At 41.3% G+C, this 18,151-nt stretch overlaps 1 protein-coding gene across 2 annotated transcripts; it reads left to right on the top strand.

The window, feature by feature from the left end:
• The first annotated feature begins 3,205 nt into the window (after nt 1-3,205).
• On the top strand, nt 3,206-18,000 carry LOC106612981 (gamma-sarcoglycan). Of its 2 annotated transcripts, none has more exons than XM_014214755.3 (8): nt 3,206-3,522; nt 7,016-7,213; nt 10,400-10,504; nt 11,269-11,356; nt 12,159-12,275; nt 13,389-13,461; nt 13,595-13,718; nt 14,898-18,000. In XM_014214755.3, the coding sequence occupies exons 2-8, from the start codon at nt 7,019-7,021 to the stop codon at nt 15,063-15,065; spliced, it is 870 nt and encodes a 289-aa protein (XP_014070230.1). In that variant the 5' UTR covers nt 3,206-3,522; nt 7,016-7,018; the 3' UTR covers nt 15,066-18,000. The 2 variants fall into 2 exon arrangements, with proteins under 2 accessions (XP_014070230.1, XP_014070231.1); XM_014214756.3 differs by having other exon boundaries at nt 3,207-3,522; nt 7,019-7,213.
• The last annotated feature ends 151 nt before the right edge of the window (nt 18,001-18,151 follow it).

The raw sequence follows: 18,151 nt of genomic DNA, 5'->3' as shown, positions 1-18,151 counted from the left end.
ATCCAGAAGGAAATGCCATTCAATTTCCACAGGACTACAAACCTTGACTTTGAACAAATTGGGGTTACAATATCACATGCAACAATGTTGCCTCTGCATAAACACTTCAACTCACTTGAACTTCATTTTGACTGTCATTGGCGAATAAAATCCCGGACTTCTGACCAGCAAATAACAACCTGACTGTTGATTGTTTTTTAGTCTTGCCCTCACATGAAATCGGTTTGAAATTGTAATCCTGGTGGGAGAGGACAGGGCTGTGGCGTGCAACGCGAAACTGGTGTGAAGTGTTGTGGTATTACGCTGTCAGAATGGCGCTTTGGGGACAGAAGACAAGCGGCTGAGGCACCCTGCCGAGCATGTTTACACCTAATTTAGTGTGTTGTGTTCAATTAGTATCGATGCTTCCCTTTCTAATGGGACTTGCCCAACCCTACATTTGTGCTTTCACTCGAGCTGTATTTGTTAATTTTGTCACCCATTTTTAAATTCAGTAGGACATCCAGGTTCATGCTATAATTGTGTTCCTGCATTCCATATAAGGTGGATTGTTTCCAATGCATTTCTCGTAGGGCTATCTGGGATCCTTGCAACCCTACTGTAACCTTAAATAAAATAATACAAAAAAAAAATGTCTACTTCAGTGGGGGATGTCCCAAGGATCCAATACATTTATTTTGTCCATGTTGGCGTATACGATGGATGTATGTATCGTGCTGCCACAGGCAACTGAAGGGTATGAGTTATTTATTGACAAATGGCATGAACTAAAACAACTCGGCTTAGGGGCTTGAGTTAGGGATGTGTAAGATGCAGGGTAGCCTGCTGATTGATGCTGTAGCTTGTCATTGAGCAGCACTACCTGGCGCAGCGACACGGGGAGCAGGATGCACACTGATAGATTAACAACCTCATCTGCCACCATGAATTCCTCTGGCATCCCGCCTCGGAGAGTGACTCTTTTTAATATATATATATTCCTTTTCAGGACTTACTGATTTATATGAATAACTATGTATGCTACGTTGGCCAAATGTTACATTAATATGCACATGTAATTTTATCTCAACTCCGGATTAACTTTTTAGTGTGTTCATTATGACACGATAAACCATCAGATCAGATGGGACTTGTTTTGAGTAGGGTAAAAATTGTCTCCATCAGCTCTGAACTGGAGCAAATAAAATAAATATGTCAAATTACCAAGACAAGCGTTTAAAGTGAAAATATATTTGAATATACGGTGCATTTGGCAACTTCAGACCCCTTGATCTTTTCCACAGTTACGTTACAGCCTTAAAATTGATTAAATAGTTTTTTCCCCTCAATCTACACTACCCCATAATGACAAAGCAAATGTATAAAAGAAATGATATCACATTTACTTAGGTATTCAGACCCTTTACTCAGTACTTTGTTGAAGCACCTTTGGCAGCAATTACAGCCTCGAGTCTTCTTGGGTATGACGCTACAAGCTTGGCACACCTGTATTTGAGGAGTTTCTCCCATACTTCTCTGCAGATCGCTGCACAGCTATTTTCAGGTTTCTCCAGAGATGTTCGATCAGGTTCAAGTCCGGGCTCTGGCTGGGCCACTCGATGACATTCAGAGACTTTTCCCAAAACCATTCCTGCGTTGTCTTGGCTGTGTGCTTAGGGTTGTTGTCCTGTTGGAAGGTGAACCTTCACCACAGTTTGAGGTCCTGGGTGCTCTGTAGCAGTTTTTCATCAAGGATCTCTGTACTTTGCTCCGTTCACCTTTCCCTCGATTCTGACTTCTCCCAGTCCCTCCGCTGAAACATTCCCACAGTATGATGCTGCCACCACCATGCTTCCCTGTATGGATGGTGCCAGGTTTCCTCCAGACATGACACTTGGCATTCAGGCCAAATAGTTCAATCTTGGTTTCATCAGACCAGAGAATCTTGTTTCTCATGGTCTGAGAGTCCTTTAGGTGCCTTTTTGCAAACTCCAAGCGGGCTGTCATGTGCCTTTTACTGAGGAGTGGCTTCCATCTGGCCACTCTACCATAAAGGCCTGATGAGTGGAGAGCTGTAGAGGTGGTTGTCCTTCTGGAAGGTTCTCCCATCTCCACAAAGGAACTAGAGCTCTGTCAGAGTGACCATCGGGTTCTTGGTCACCTCCCTGACCAAGGCCCTTCTCCCCAGATTGCTCAGTTTGCCCGGGCAGCCAGCTCTTGGAAGAGTTTTGGTGGTTCCAAACTTCTTCCATTTAAGGATGATGGAGGTCTCTGTTCTTGGTGACCTTCAATGCTGCAGAAATGTTTTGGTACCCTTCCCAAGATCTATGCCTCGACACAAACCTCTCTCGGAGCTCTACGGACAATTCCGTTGACCTCATGACTTGATTTTTGCTCTGACATGGACTGTCAACTGTGGGACCTTATATAGACAGGTATGTGCCTTTCCAAATCAAATCCAATTTAGTTTACCACAGGTGGACTCCAATGAAGTTGTAGAAACATCTCAAGGATGATCAATGGGAACTGGATGCACCTGAGCTCAATTTCGAGTCTCATAGCAAAAGGTCTGAATACGTGTAAATAAGGTATTTCTGTTTTACATTTGCAAACATTTCTCAACTCTTTTTGATTCATATTATTGTGTATTGTGTGTAGATTTTCTATTTTTTTTTATTTTTTTGAAAAAGGCTGTAACTAACAAAATGTAGAAAAATTCAAGGGGTCTGAATACTTTCCGAATGCACTGTATTGCCCAACGTAATGCTTACCAGCAGGTTCCTTCTCGACAATGCAACACCAATAATAAAAGTTAATACGAACACAGTGGAGGCTACAGAGGGGAGGACGGAGCCAATAGAATTACATCAAACACATATAAACTGTGTTTGATACCATTCCACTTATACTGCTCCAGCCATTACCACAACCCTGTCCTCCCCAATGAAGGTGCCAGCCACCTGTGGAACATAATGTAAATGGTGGTAGAATAGAATAAGCATTTTAGCATAAGTACCTAATACATGCTGTAATGTAGTCTGCCTGTTTCTTCTGTCACTGACAGCCCTCCATAAGATGAGCTATCAAGAAGACCACCGCCAAACTCCCTAGTGAAAGCTATAAGTGAAGCTTCTTAAATTAGACTCAAGCTCATGCTTTTCCAGACACTGGTATTCATGGAAGCTAAGGGCACAAATCATATTTTAGACAACTGTGATTTCCCTCCTTGACACTTTTGAAAGGATCCCAGACACCCTTCTGTATCTATGAGCAGTGGCTGCTCAGAGAGGGACATGATTTGAGAGGATAATCAAAAGAAGGGAAGCCCAAGGTTGAGAGAGGTACATTGGATATGCAGGAAGTGGGAGCGCCGTCCGGTGGTGGTTAGTTGGGGGCAGTTCCATGGCTAGATTTATGGCACGCAGTTGTTGAACGCCTGACAGACATCCGAGGCAAGGGCTCCACCGCTGCTATCCCTGCTGCTGCTGCTTCAGAGGAGCTCTGTTTGCTACCGGAGAGGAAGCTCTGTCTCAGCACACAAAGGTAGGCAACATGCTCTGCTTTCTTAACTACTGTATGAGTTAGTGCTCTGTGAATATCTGCATCTTTTGAATGCTCTAGTGTTTCAACTCAAGTCTTTACAGTCTAACCTTTGACCTGTCTGCTGGTGACATTGGTGTCCTGTTTTGCTTCTTTGTTTTTATTTTTTATAGAAAGAGAGTATTGAATTTAAATGTAAGTGGATTTATTTTCCGTTTCATGTGCTGGTAATAATTTTACCATACATGGTCAAGAATATTGGAAGACAGAAAAATTTTGTCAGTGTACCTCAGTTATACTTTATGTTAATTTCCCTTGTTACTGTATCATTCTGTTGATTAGTTTTGCTCATGTTATGTCCTGTGGCTCTTTTAAAATGTAGAACCCAATGCTATGCCCAATGTTTAGAAGTGGAAGCATTACAGCAGATGGGAGATATGGACACAGCAGCTTAGACAGACAAAACACTTAGCAGAGAACGGAGAGGGCTTGGCTTTCGATTGCCTTCTTTCTGACAGCTCACATCTGAGCTCCTCTGAGTATTGTTTGTTCCCCGGCAGTCTTTATAAGTGAATATCCTCCAACTAACAATTTGAGGAAGTAATTTTTAACTCCCTCCCTGGCTTTGGAGTTTCTGCTGGTGCCTGATCAGGTCAAAGTGAGGTGCTAAGAGAAGCCTGGAATCTCAATTAGAGCCAGATCCTAGTGATTTAGACAGGCAGGAAGCAGTATACACAATACTGCTACAGCCCTTTAGCTTCACATGAGTGAAGACAGAACAGGGCAGTAAAAGTAGCATCACTGGTTTGAGGTTAATGGACAAGGGCCCCAAGATAAAAAGCAACGGGAAAAGTCTATGAGGTGAACTCAATACTCTTCATCACAGGAGGACAGTGAAATCTTATGGGACTATTGGGCTTTTGAAATGACTTTTAAAACCCTTTCATGTGATAGGGCCTCAAAGAAGTGTTCAACTGCTAGGCTTCTGTTCTGTGAAAGGGACATGACTAGCATTTTGTTTCCTAAAGCACATTAGCTGAGGAGGATTCTTTCCATGGCAGTCCAGTGGCGAGGTTGTTTTAAGGAATGTTTATTTGGGTTGCTATGATCGGATTGGTCTGTGACTGGGCTGGCACTCTGAAACTGGAGTCTGAAAATCTTTAGTCACCAGGCTGCTCCCCTCTGTTTTAGCAGTAGACCTCACCCTAATGCTTCTCTTTAAATTAATTGGGCAGAGAAAATACATTTTACACCTCAATTAATATTTCAGAGTTATTCAACCTGTATTATTCATTTAGGCACTCCACAGAATATTATTACACTGTAATTGTTTTAACACATGTATGCACTTTCTTAAATTCCTACTGCCAAGACACTACATGGACATCTCTCATTTATATACTATGAGGTCGTTTTTTAAAGCAAGGGTATAAGCCCTGTGTGCATGTCTGTTTCAGTCAGATGGAGTTGTATTCACTATAAGACGGGTCAAGAGGAAACCAATTTTGGTAACTGTTGAAATCCAATTTGTCATTAGGATTCATCCTGATGACTCAGTCAAATTAATAATACAAATGAGCATTGGTATGAAAAATAGGTATTCCACACAACAATGATTACTTCTACAATTCCCTTGTGGAGGAGATCCTTGTGTTAGGTTTTTTGCTACATTTGTGTTGTAGTGAAATAAGGGCTATTTATCACTGCTGGGCTGTGGAGCCAGTGTGACAGGTCCTGGGGAGAGGTAGATCCTGGTGGGGAGAGATACTCTGTATCCTTTATGCCAACACGCTTGCTGCCTTTGCAAGTTTGCATGTTTATGGTAACAGCAGGAAACAAGCTGTTTGTATCCACAATGACTAGGCATTTGTCATCTTCTCTGAAACATCTCTTCCTAGGGGATGGACCCAAGCAGGGAGCATGTATACTATTCATCCATTTACCTTTGATATAGACACTAAGATATACCGCTGATTCATTAATCATGCATTTATCTGGCAAGTTTTTTGGAATTGGAGGTTACAAATTTGGAGTTTTCTTTCCACAAAAAACATTCACTTTATTGTGTACCAAAATGTTGTCTTAACAACCAAAAATGATGAGTTATAATAATAAAACAAAGAGCTATAATAGTGCCACACATTACCAGGTAACGCCCCCAGCCTCTCCAGATAGGCCTAACCTTATCATTATTGGTTGGGAGCCAGCCAGATTACACTGAGGTGCTGTACTGGCTCATGTCGGGATAGAATTATAGTCCACTATGAAAAGTTGATCTTTAAACATGATGGAAACCATGTTTAATTCTGCAATGAGGCGGAGCATCTGTACATATGTAAATCACCCAAACTGCTATGTCTCCATTCCTGACTGGCATGAAACAAATCAACTATTTAGTTTTTGTCAACAAGTTGAGATGTTAGTAGGAAGTAAACAGCAGATCTTGGGGAAACTTGGATGATTCAGAAACTAAGTTGTGTGGAATGGTTTGTTGATTAAATGTGTGCATTTTGCAGTATTGGTGTCGATCAGTGGAGGCTGGTGAGGGGAGGACGGCTCATAGTAATGGCTGGAATGGAGTGATGTTCCATTCCATCTACTCGAGTCCAGCCATTACTATGAGCCGCCCTCCCCTCACCAGCCTCCACTGGTGCCGACAGAGATTAAATGAATTGAACAGATTCATTCATTTGTATCACCTTTATCGGTCACATTTAACCATTGTGTCTGTGTATTCTTTACACACACTCAAGGAGTGTGAAACATGATTCTAGGATTCAGTGTGGAGATTATTTGGTGAATGGGGTTGTTTCATTGTCATTGATCGTGAAAGGAATTTTATTTAGCTACTGTCTACAACTCAGTACATTTTCTTCTGGCATTGCCTTGAATGAAAGTATGAATGTTGACTAATACATTTAATGTGACACCAGCCCTGGCTCCATTCCTGTAGGGCAAAAAAACTATGGCTATGTACTCAGCTGTCACAGCCTATATTCTCAGCGCATCCTTGTGAAATATATTACTCATGTTGTCTCTGCTCTTATATGACATGAAAATGAAGAAGCAGCAATGCCTTTGCCATTTAGATCTCTGGTATTGTTGATGTGTATATAAGCATGCATTCCGACAGAACCCAAGAATCACATTCTGTTCAGTTCTATTTCGCCTGGACTTAAAACGAAAGCCAGTGGAATGAGGAGGAGTTTTCGCTCTCTTGCTGTTAGCCATCTTTAATACATGTTGGAAATATACTCAAGTTTTTCATCAGTGTTCTGGCCAGATATCCAGCTGATTATTAGTGACGTAGGTGTTTAGAATAATAAGAACAGGTTTTGTACTGTACATGGTTGCAAATGCTATGAGGCAATTTCCATAAGATGTAGCATGATGATGATATTTATAAAGAGCTGCCACTTCAGGGTGATGTATAGTCGATGTCAAACATGTCCATTGATTTAAACTACCTCTTTTCATGTCCCTGTGTTTTCCCCAGCAGATGGTGAGGGAGCAGTATGTCACCACCACCCAGGACAGCAGTGTCCCTGCCCCGGTCCCTGACTCTGTCTATAAGATCGGGATCTACGGTTGGAGGAAGCGCTGCCTCTACCTGTTTGTCCTGCTGCTCATCATCATCCTCACCGTGAACTTTGCCCTCACCATATGGATCCTCCAGGTCATGTGGTTTAACACAGTATGTGGGGTCACTTAGCTCTAATTCATTAAGAACACATGCTGCCTGACCTTTACAGTACAACCTTTATAACCTTTACACACAGACTGTTTGGCGCTTGAATGGACAAAACACCATATAATCTTTCCTGCATCAATGAAAATGTGAGATGTTTGTTAATGAGACATTGTCTACATTCTGATTGTGCCCACATATCTTAGACAGGTGTAGACAATCAAAAGACACATTGTGATCAGATCATCCTGCCCACCTTCTTAGGTAGTCAGAGACGCATTGTGTCTGGATATCTTACAAGTGTAGACAGATCTGGACAGAAACCATTTAAATCATCATTATTCTGCCTTAAAAAATCCTTCACAGGTGGCACCATTAACTGATTACTTCTGTGTCTTACAATAAATTAATATTATTTTAAAAGAATAGCTGTGAAACAATTTGCATAAAGGAAGAGACCAGGAAATCTGGTCGCAATGCAGACAGACACAGTTTATTATTTTTGTTTTTATTTATTTCACCTTTATTTAACCAGGTAAGCCAGTTGAGAACAAGTTCTCATTTACAACTGCGATTTGGCGCAGGATAAAGCAAAGCAGTGTGACACAAACAACACAGAGTTACACATGGGATAAACAAACTTAGTCAATAACGCAATTGAAAAGTCTATATACAGTGTGTGCAAATGTAGTAAGATTAGGGAGGTAAGGCAATAAATAGGCCATAGTAGAGAAATAAATCAAATTTAGCAATTAAACACTGGAGTGATGGATGTGCAGAAGATTAATCTACAAGTAGAGATACTGGGGTGCAAAGGAGCAAAAAATAAATAATATGGGGATGAGGTAGTTGGGTGGGCTATTCACAGATGGGCTATGTACAGGTTCAATGATCGGTAAGCTGCTCTGACAGCTGATGCTTAAAGTTAGTGAAGGAGATATAAGACTCCAGCTTCAGTGATTTTTGCAATTCTTTCCAGTCATTGGCAGCAGAGAGGCGGCCAAAGGAGGAATTGGATTTGGGGGTGACCAGTGAGATATACCTGCTGGAGCACATGCTACTTGTGGGTGCTGCTATGGTGACCAGTGAGCTGAGATAAGGTGGAGCTTTACCTAGCAGAGACTTGTAGATGACCTGGAGCCAGTGGGTTTGGCGACGAGTATGAAGCAATGGCCAGCCAACGAGAGCGTACAGGTCGCAGTGGTGGGTAATATATTGGGCTTTGGTGACAAAACGGATGGCACTGTGATAAACTGCATCCAATTTGTTGAGTAGAGTATTGGAGGCTATTTTATAGATGACATCGCCGAAGTCGAGGATCGGTAGGATGGTCAGTTTTACGAGGGTATGTTTGGCTGCATGAGTGAAGGATGCTTTGTTACGAAATAGGAAGCCGATTCTAGATTTAATTTTGGATAGGAGATGCTTAATGTGAGTCTGGAAGGAGAGTTTACAGTCTAGTCAGACACCTAGGTATTTGTAGTTGTCCACATACTCTAAGTCAGAACCGTCCAGAGTAGTGATGCTGGACGGGCGGGCAGGTGCGGGCAGTGATCGGTTGAAGAGCATGCAATTAGATTTACTTGCATTTAAGAGCAGTTGGAGGCCACGGAAGGAGAGTTTTATGGCATTGAAGCTCATCTGGAGGTTAGTTGACAGTGTCCAAAGAAGGGCCAGAAGTATACAGAATGGTGTTGTCTGCTTAGAGGTGGATCAGAGAATCACCAGCAGCGATAGCGACATCATTGATGTATACAGAGAAGAGAGTCGGCCCGAGAATTGAACCCTGTGGCACCCCCATGGAGACCGCAAGAGGTCCGGACAACAGGCCCTCCGATTTGACACACTGAACTCTATCAGAGAAGTAGTTGTTGAACCAGGCAAGGCAATCATTTGAGAAACCAAGGCTGTTGAGTCTGCCAATAAGAATGTGGTGATTGACATAGTCGAATGCCTTGGCCAGGTCGATGAAGACGGCTCCACAGTATTGTATTTTATCAATACCGGTTATGATATCATTTAGGACCTTGAGCGTGGCTGAGGTGCACCCATGACCAGCTCGGAAACCAGATTGCGTAGCGGAGAAGGTACGGTGGGATCCAAAATGGTCGGTGATCTGTTTGTTGCCTTGGCTTTCAAAGACTTTAGAAAGGCAGGGTAGGATAGATATGTCTGTAAGAGTTTGGGTCTAGAGTGTCTCCTCCTTTGAAGAGGGGGATGACCGCGGCAGCTTTCCAATCTTTAGGGAACTCAGACGATACGAAAGAGTGGTTGAACAGGCTAGTAATAGGGGTTGCAACAATTGCGGCGGATTATTTTAGAGGGTCCGGATTGTCTAGCCTGGCTGATTTGTAGGGGTCCAGATTTTGCAGCTCTTTCAGAACATCAGCTATCTGGATTTGGGTGAAGGAGAAATGGGGAGGCTTGGGCAAGTTTCTGTGGGGGGTGCAGAGCTGTTGACCAGGGTAGGGGTAGCCAGGTGGTAAGCATGGCCAGCCAGTAGACGGATAACAGACACATTTTAATACCATGTGTAGACACATTTCTGGAAATGTGGGCATAATCAGAAAGTAGACAAGATCAGAACAAAGCACTCATGTTAGCACCAGGTATAAAGGGGGCTTTGGAGTAACTGAAACAACACAACACACCCTGGGAATATAGTGACTGCATTGGTAGAGCAAACACATCTCTGCTGCTTTAGTTTGAGTTTAGCCTCAGTCCTGTAGGGTATAGACACATGTCTCTTATCCTTGGCATCCAATGGCTGCCTGATGGGATGAATCAAATTCAATATTTCCCCTCTAGCCGGGTAAGCTTAATTTTATACACGTTTTGTGATTTCTCCGTCCTTTTGGAATATAGCCTGAGAGAAGTAGTTATTAGATGGAATTGAAATCAGATTCTGCTTTTGTTTCACATTATTGGATCATTATCAAAGTCACTATTGCCTGGGGTGCTATGAATCATATATTCACTGCAGTGTGTTTAACTCCCAACACTAAACCCAGCAGAGACTGTCACCTAAAATAGATTCACTCACCACCCAGAATTAAAAACAACTCATGGTGTCACAAAAATCCTTGGGGACACTATGGTCATGGTTAGTGAGTTCATTTGTTGTATTGTACCCTGTGCAATGTCTTTTCTCTGATGTATTGCTGAGTTCATTCTTTCTGCTTGTCATTTGAGGAAGGGATGGGACATCTAAAAGTAACAGCGGAGGGATTGAGGCTTGAGGACGGGAAGTCAGAGTTCCTCTTTCCTCTCTATGCCCAAGAGATCCACTCCAGAGAGGTAAGCAAACAGGCTCCCACACTTCTCTTCCTTCTTCTGTTCATTCCTCTCCTGATCCTCCTCCTCAAACACCCACACCCAGTCCAATAGGTTTGTGTGGAATAAAGTGGTCAAGCTCTGACTCACTGTCAGGAAACCATAGAGATCAAAGTTGTTTGTTTGTTGAGCGGGTCCTGTTAAGAACGCTGGGCAATTACATCAAAACAACTTTTCTGAGGCATAGTCATTAAATTCTGTGTATTTTTATATCACTCTCTTGCGTAGTTGGGAAATGTGTCTTACTCAATGAGCTTTGGCAGTCCCTGTGGATGCACAGTGCAGCGAGTTCCTTATTAACCTCCTGAATATTTGTGGTGGAAAACAGTTGGTGTGCAATCCAACAGCAGATGGTAACACTTTGCAGCAGTTGTTTACATGTTATGGTTTTTCCTCACTCTCTTTATGAGCTTCATTAAAAAGGAAATGTATTCACCATTTATGGACCGACACATTCCTCAATGAAGTCTACAGTTTCTAACGAGATTCAGTGTTCATTATACACAACCTGATTTTCACGACCCGCCCAAAAAGGTTACATCTCTTTAGCCCATTGTAACTAAATAGTGTTTTCTGGAAGGTAAGAGGGATGACCAGGTACTTGAACCTGTGAGCAGAACGATACATTTTGTAGCGTTCAAAATGTTCAATTACAGTCCTGTCCAGTGATATCTGATAATGACGTGCACAGGATGCTCATTGATGACCGAAGAGTTCTTTTTTTCCAGGACTCCTCTCTCCTGGTGCACTCATCTGAAAACGTCACTCTCAATGCCCGCAATGAAAATAATGATGTCACAGGAAGTCTCTCCATAGGTAAGAGGACAGAAAACACACACACCTACACACATTAAGCATGCTGGCAATGTTCATATATTGCACTATTCAACTGATATGTGGAGAATTCAGCAATGTCATTAATGGACTTGTCCTGCAGCTCTACTGTATGTAATACAACATTAGCAATGACAAAAACGCATATCCCCTTTCATATTCCATCAGATTGCCATTAAAACCCCATTTAATCAAAAACACAGCTTTCTATCATCAGTACCAGAATGGCCTATCTGTTACACCAAGGCCCTCAGGCCTACAGAGACTATTATTTGCGCACCTTTTATGGCTGGCCAGAGGGGTTCATTGACGAGTGTACCATAATTAGAGGGGTAACAAACGACTTAACTAATTACAGTGTTTCACGAGGCTGTTATGTATTTTTGGTTGTTATGCCATAAAAGGAATTGACCCATCTGTGACTCTCTGTGAAGGAAGTTTAAGACCGTTGAAGACCAGTTATTTGGTCTATTCCCCCTCAGACGTAAGTAGTTTGGAAAGAACATCTTGTTCTGTTCTTCTATAGAAGACGGTATTGAAGTGTTTTAAATATCTCACTGCCCAGAGGCAGTTGTACAGTAGGTATCCCCGCAACCTTTGTTTTTTTTTTCCTATGAGAGAGAGGTGACAAAGTGGAAAAATTCATTCAAATGTTAAAGCTGCATGCATAATTTACATGTTTTAGTGATACAGCATATAATATCTCTATTTTAAGCCTGTGTCTCCCATTCCCACAGATTTGACTGCTTCTGGTCTCTAATAATTCTCCCTGGTGTCATTTCAGGGCCAGAAGTGGTCCAGGGAAATGCACCGAATTTTGTCATCAGCTCCAACACCAAGACGCTGTTTTCTGCAGATGACAAAGAGGTGGTTGTTGGAACAGACAAACTCCGTGTTACAGGTACAATCATGTCTGCAGTGTCAGTGTCACACCACTTAGCCCATACATGTGTATACAGCATTCCAGATAGGACCTACGAACATGGTTTTCATTCATTGTCTTGTAATTTAAAGGAATGAGAGCAATGTACTGAATCACTCAATATTTTTCTTGCATACCATGTCAAATAAAAAGTCATGACTTTGATAATTACTGGAATGGAGCAGTTTGACTTTTTCAGCCAAGTTGTCCTTGAAAAAGTATTGAAAGTCAGAAGCTCATTCATCTAAAATTACAGGAAAGGTGACAAACACTGCTTTTTAATCGAAGTTGATTTATAATAAAGTATCTTTCTTATATAACGTAAATTGAAGGTAACTAATGCTACATGCTCAAGTTGCCTATTTTCCTTAAATATCTTTGTTGTGTCCAGTTTTAGAATTGGTGGGAGGTCAATGCCCTCATGCTGTGTGGAGTAATTAGATGTTGATAGCTTCATTATATCTCAGTCATCTGGACCCTGACTGACCACTGAACGGTGACATTCATTTCACTTTAGCAAGACACTGATTGTCTATAATGCAACAGCAGAAATACAGAGCAGAAGTTAATACGACCTTCGCCAGAAAACCATGCACAGACAGAACAAAGCTGAAGTTGTGTATACTGTTGCAATAGCACTCTAAGACCTAGTGAGGCTCTATAGTGTGATGTAAAGTGAGCAGCTTTGCATGCTATGGTAACATTTCATTGGCAAAGGCTGATGGTAATAAAGATGTAATTAGCTAGGCAAGGGAGCTGTCACCCACAGTGATTAAAGCACTGCAAACATATTCTCTCTCCTTCAATCCAGGGGGTTGGAGGTGACTGAGCCAGTGCACATGTCATCCTTTCGCTAACACCAGATGATAAGCACCTAGGGAAACAATTGACAGCCAAAAACTGTAGAACCACTCACACTACATAGTAGAATTAACTAGAACACTATTTAATGACTAAGTCGCTTTGGAAAAAAAGTGTCTGCTAAATGGCATTTATTATTATATATGATATTATATTACAATATGTAACATGTATCTCCAATGATGTTTCATTGTAATTAACTATCAATTTACTGTGTTTGTTTTTATTTAGGTCCAGAAGGTGCCCTGTTTGAACACTCTGTAGAGACGCCCCTGCTCAAAGCTGAGCCCTTCAATGACTTGAGGTAGATGTTGGATCTAATAATCACTGACCTCTTGGAAGAGGCCGATATGAACTCTTAATTCCATGCAATTAGTTGATTCTTTCATCAGTCACACGTGGAACTGATCAAACTGATGTTCTCCTGTGTGTTCCAGGCTGGAGTCTCCAACCCGCTCTCTCAGCATGGATGCACCGAAGGGAGTCTTTGTCAAAGCACTGGCTGGGAACATCGAGGCGGCATCTAACATGGATGTTCTATTGCACTCCAGTGAAGGACTGGTGAGGCAATGTGTGATTTACTTGCTATTGACTGACAGTACTGTACTTACATTTTACACTACATGTGGCAGAGACATGTACATTTACTCACTGGCCTTGATAATTATAAATAGCAGTGATGCTGTCCCCTAGTGGCATGTAAAAGTATTTCAGCAGTGTTGTGTAAATGTTTGTGCTTCTGCAGTGGCGTGTAAATGTTTGTGTTTCTGCAGTGGCGTGTAAATGTTTGTGCTTCTGCAGTGGCATGTAAATGTTTGTGTTTCTGCAGTGTTGTGTAAATGTTTGTGTTTCAGCAGTGGTGTGTAAATGTTTGTGTTTCTGCAGTGGCGTGTAAATGTTTGTGCTTCTGCAGTGGCATGTAAATGTTTGTGTTTCTGCAGTGGCGTGTAAATGTTTGTGTTTCTGCAGTGTTGTGTAAATGTTTGTGTTTCTGCAGTGGCGTGTAAATGTTTGTGTTTCTGCAGTGGCGTGTAAATGTTTGTGCTTCTGCAGTGTTGTGTAAATGTTTGTGTTTCTGCAGTGGCGTGTAAATGTTTGTGTTTCTGCAGTGGCGTGTAAATGTTTGTGTTTCTGCAGTGGTGTGTAAATGTTTGTGTTTCAGCAGTGGTGTGTAAATGTTTGTGTTTCAGCAGTGGTGTGTAAATGTTTGTGCTTCAGCAGTGGTGTGTAAATGTTTGTGTTTCAGCAGTGGTGTGTAAATGTTTGTGTTTCTGCAGTGGTGTGTAAATGTTTGTGTTTCAGCAGTGGTGTGTAAATGTTTGTGCTTCAGCAGTGGTGTGTAAATGTTTGTGTTTCTGCAGTGGTGTGTAAATGTTTGTGTTTCAGCAGTGGTGTGTAAATGTTTGTGTTTCAGCAGTGGTGTGTAAATGTTTGTGCTTCAGCAGTGTTGTGTAAATGTTTGTGTTTCAGCAGTGGTGTGTAAATGTTTGTGTTTCAGCAGTGGTGTGTAAATGTTTGTGTTTCAGCAGTGGTGTGTAAATGTTTGTGTTTCAGCAGTGGTGTGTAAATGTTTGTGTTTCAGCAGTGGTGTGTAAATGTTTGTGTTTCAGCAGTGGTGTGTAAATGTTTGTGCTTCAGCAGTGGTGTGTAAATGTTTGTGTTTCAGCAGTGGTGTGTAAATGTTTGTGTTTCAGCAGTGGTGTGTTCTGCGTCTGACCCCGCTCTTTGTTGTCTGTGTAGGTGATTCTGGATGCTGAGACGGTGCGTCTGCCGAGTCTCCCCCTGGGACACGGAGGGGTGTCTGGAAACGCTCAGGGACTCTACGAAGTGTGTGTCTGTCCTAGCGGGAAGCTGTTCCTGTCCAAGGCCGGGGTCACCTCCATGTGCAGCGAAAGCCAAGAGTGCTAGCGAGTGTCTTTGCCATCAGATTATACCATAGTGAATGAAAATGCCTTTAAATTGGTTACTCTGAAACACTTTCATATAAAGCACAAAAACAATCACAACTTTTCAATTCTGAACAAAACTGCCAGTTGAACTGTAGACAAATCCTCCTAAGTAATTTATCTATGGTGCATTTTATTGATGGAAGTTACATTTGAGACTATTTTACTATGTAACTGAAACAGTGACATGACAACTTTATACCACATTAACAAGTGGCTTACTCCTGCAGTATAGTTGTTGATACCATCTTATGTTTACACTGAGTTGAGATTATTGTTTATTTTAGAATTACGGTATTATGGCTGGGCAATGAGGAGCTGGTTAACAGATTACATCCTATGCAATATGTTTTTTGTGGTGCACTAATATAGGACTTTATGTAGGCCCGGTTTCCTGGATACAGATGAAGCTTAGTCCACAACGGAGAATCCCCCAATGAAAGTGATTTTTAGTGTAGGCTTAATCTGGGTCCGGGAAACCAGCCCGTAGTGTATTAATGTTGGGCAAATGGAGAGAAAAGGATGATCTGATCTAGTCTGTAGATACACTGAGTATACCAAACATTAGGAACACCTTCCTAATATTGAGAACAGCCTCATGGTGTCAAGTGTTCCACAGGGATGCTGGCCCATGTTGACTCCAATGTTTCCCACAGTTGTATCAAGATGCCTGGATGTCCTTTGGGTGGGTCATTCTTGATACACATGGGAAACTGTTAAGCATGAAAAACCCAGCATCATTGCAGTGCACCTGGCACCTACTACCATACTCTGTTCAAAGGCACTTAAATCTTGTGTCTTGCCCATTCACCTTCTGAATGGCACACACACACAATCCGTCTCACTTGTCCCGAGGTTTAAAAATTCTTATTTAACCTGTTTCCTCCTCTTCATCTACACTAATTGAGGTGGATTTAGCAAGTGACATCAATAAGGGATCATAGCTTTCACCTGGATTCACCTGGTCAGTCTGTCATGGAAAGAGCAGGTGTTCTTAATGTTTTGTATACAAATACAACCTAGTTATGGTCTAAGAAAGATAATATAAAATAGAGGTACAGTTGAGTGTGTTTGTGTTACACATTCATTATGCAACGTTAAGAAATCTGATACATCTGTTGCTAGAGATTTTAAAAAGGGACTGTGTTTTCCCAAGTACTTCATTTCATCTCCCAGTTCACCAGCTGCTTCTGTGTTTGTTTTTTTTTTCATTTATTCATTTGTGTGAAATGTTTTTATTTGTATGTTTTTTTTAGGTGTGATGTATGGCCATATATCACAAACCCCCAAGGTGCCTTATTGCTATTATAAACTGGTTAACAACAATTATAAACTGGTTAGCAAAAAATGGTTTGTCATACCCGTGGTATAAGGTCTAATATACCACGGCTGTCAGCCAATCAGCATTCTGGGCTTGAATCACCCAGTTTAGATTAGTCAGTCAAACTAATCAGTATACTGTAAGTAATAACTTTGCAAAAATAGGAAATTAAATGAATAGTGTGACATTTTGGCAACTAAACCCCTTGTTCTACTTCCCCAGAGTCAGATGAACTCATGGATACCATTTGTATGTCTCTGCGTGCAGTTTCAAGGAACTTTCTGGAGCCATTGCTAACTAGTGCCGTGACTGGAAGTGTACAGGAACAGATAGCATGCATTTTCATCACACTCAAATTTGCTATATTTTCTTTCTCAGTACATGGTTGTGTTTCTATCTCCTTCCTTGGTGTAGGCCACGTGGGTAGCCTAGTGGTTAGAGTGTTGGACTAGTAACCAAAAGGTTGCAAGTTCAAATCCCCGAGCTGACAAGGTACAAATCGTTCTGTCGTTCTGCCCCCGAACAGGCAGTTAACCCACTGTTCCTAGGCCTTCATTGAAAATAAGAATTTGTTCTTAACTGACTTGCCTAGTAAAATAAAGATAACATATTAAATATGCTATGATGTCGCAATACTGTAACCTACCCAACTGTCACATACTGTCAAGGTTACAAGTCTATTTACTTTTGCGCATGCTTGGCTGTTGAATTAGCAATTGATAAATGGTAGCCTACAATTTGTTGTGTGGCGGGAATAATTTAAACCAGTTATGTCAGAAAAGGAGACACGTCCTGCAATGTCTATATCATAATAGACCTATATAATAAAAGTAAAATAAACACAGATGACATGCTGCTATGCATTCTCTCTGTTTTATCATTAGGCCTACGTTTGAATGTTTTTATTAGCCTACCATCATTATAAATCCCGTGCATCAAACACCTCCCATTTTCCCCAAACGAGCAATAAGCCTATTTGTTGCAATGCAGTTGATCAACCTTCTAAAAGTATGGTTTGAGATTTGCGTGGAGATAGGCACTTTCCTGTCATGTTCACAATTGATAAATACCAATCTTTGCAGGAAAACTAGTGCTCGCAAGGTTTAGAGTATTTTTTGTGCATATGTCCCTGTAGCCTATGTGTTCTATTTTAAGGGAATATTTATTGTACATTTTGATTTTAGAAAAAAATGGCAGCTTCTTAGTTATCTTGTCACGACCTTGACTGTAATATAGATTGTAATGCGTTACTGTTCACCCATGTTGTATACGTGTTCGCTTGTTGTCCTTATACAGTAAATATTCTAGAATTGTCAGTGAAGTTGATGTTTTGATAAATTGTGGAACATGTTTGCCAGGTTTTGTATGTTTGAATAATGTGCTATTCTTGTAAAAAAGCTCCTGTCTTTAACAGAATAACATGTATATATCATTGTTTGAAATGATGTATCTGAAAATACATTTTCCATGAACATTATAAATACCAGGGGGAAAAAAGGATGATCAGTCTCTTTATTTTAAAAGTTCCATGATCATCTTCCTTGCGACAATAAATATATTTAAAGCTTTTCTACAATGATGTCCAATGCGTATTACTTTCTTTCCATAATGTATAGCACTGATGCACTCCAGTGGAGCACTTCTGCAACAGTAGCACATCATAAAAATATCCCCCAGCCATGGCTCAAAGAGACAAAATAGTCAAACATGCAGTATTTCCTGGTCCA

Source organism: Salmo salar, chromosome 09 (assembly GCF_965601325.2).
Source record: "Salmo salar chromosome 09, fSalSal1, whole genome shotgun sequence".
Taxonomy (NCBI): Eukaryota; Metazoa; Chordata; class Actinopteri; order Salmoniformes; family Salmonidae; genus Salmo; species Salmo salar.
Note: the sequence above shows the minus strand (reverse complement) of the source record. Positions and strands in the feature narration are given on the sequence as shown.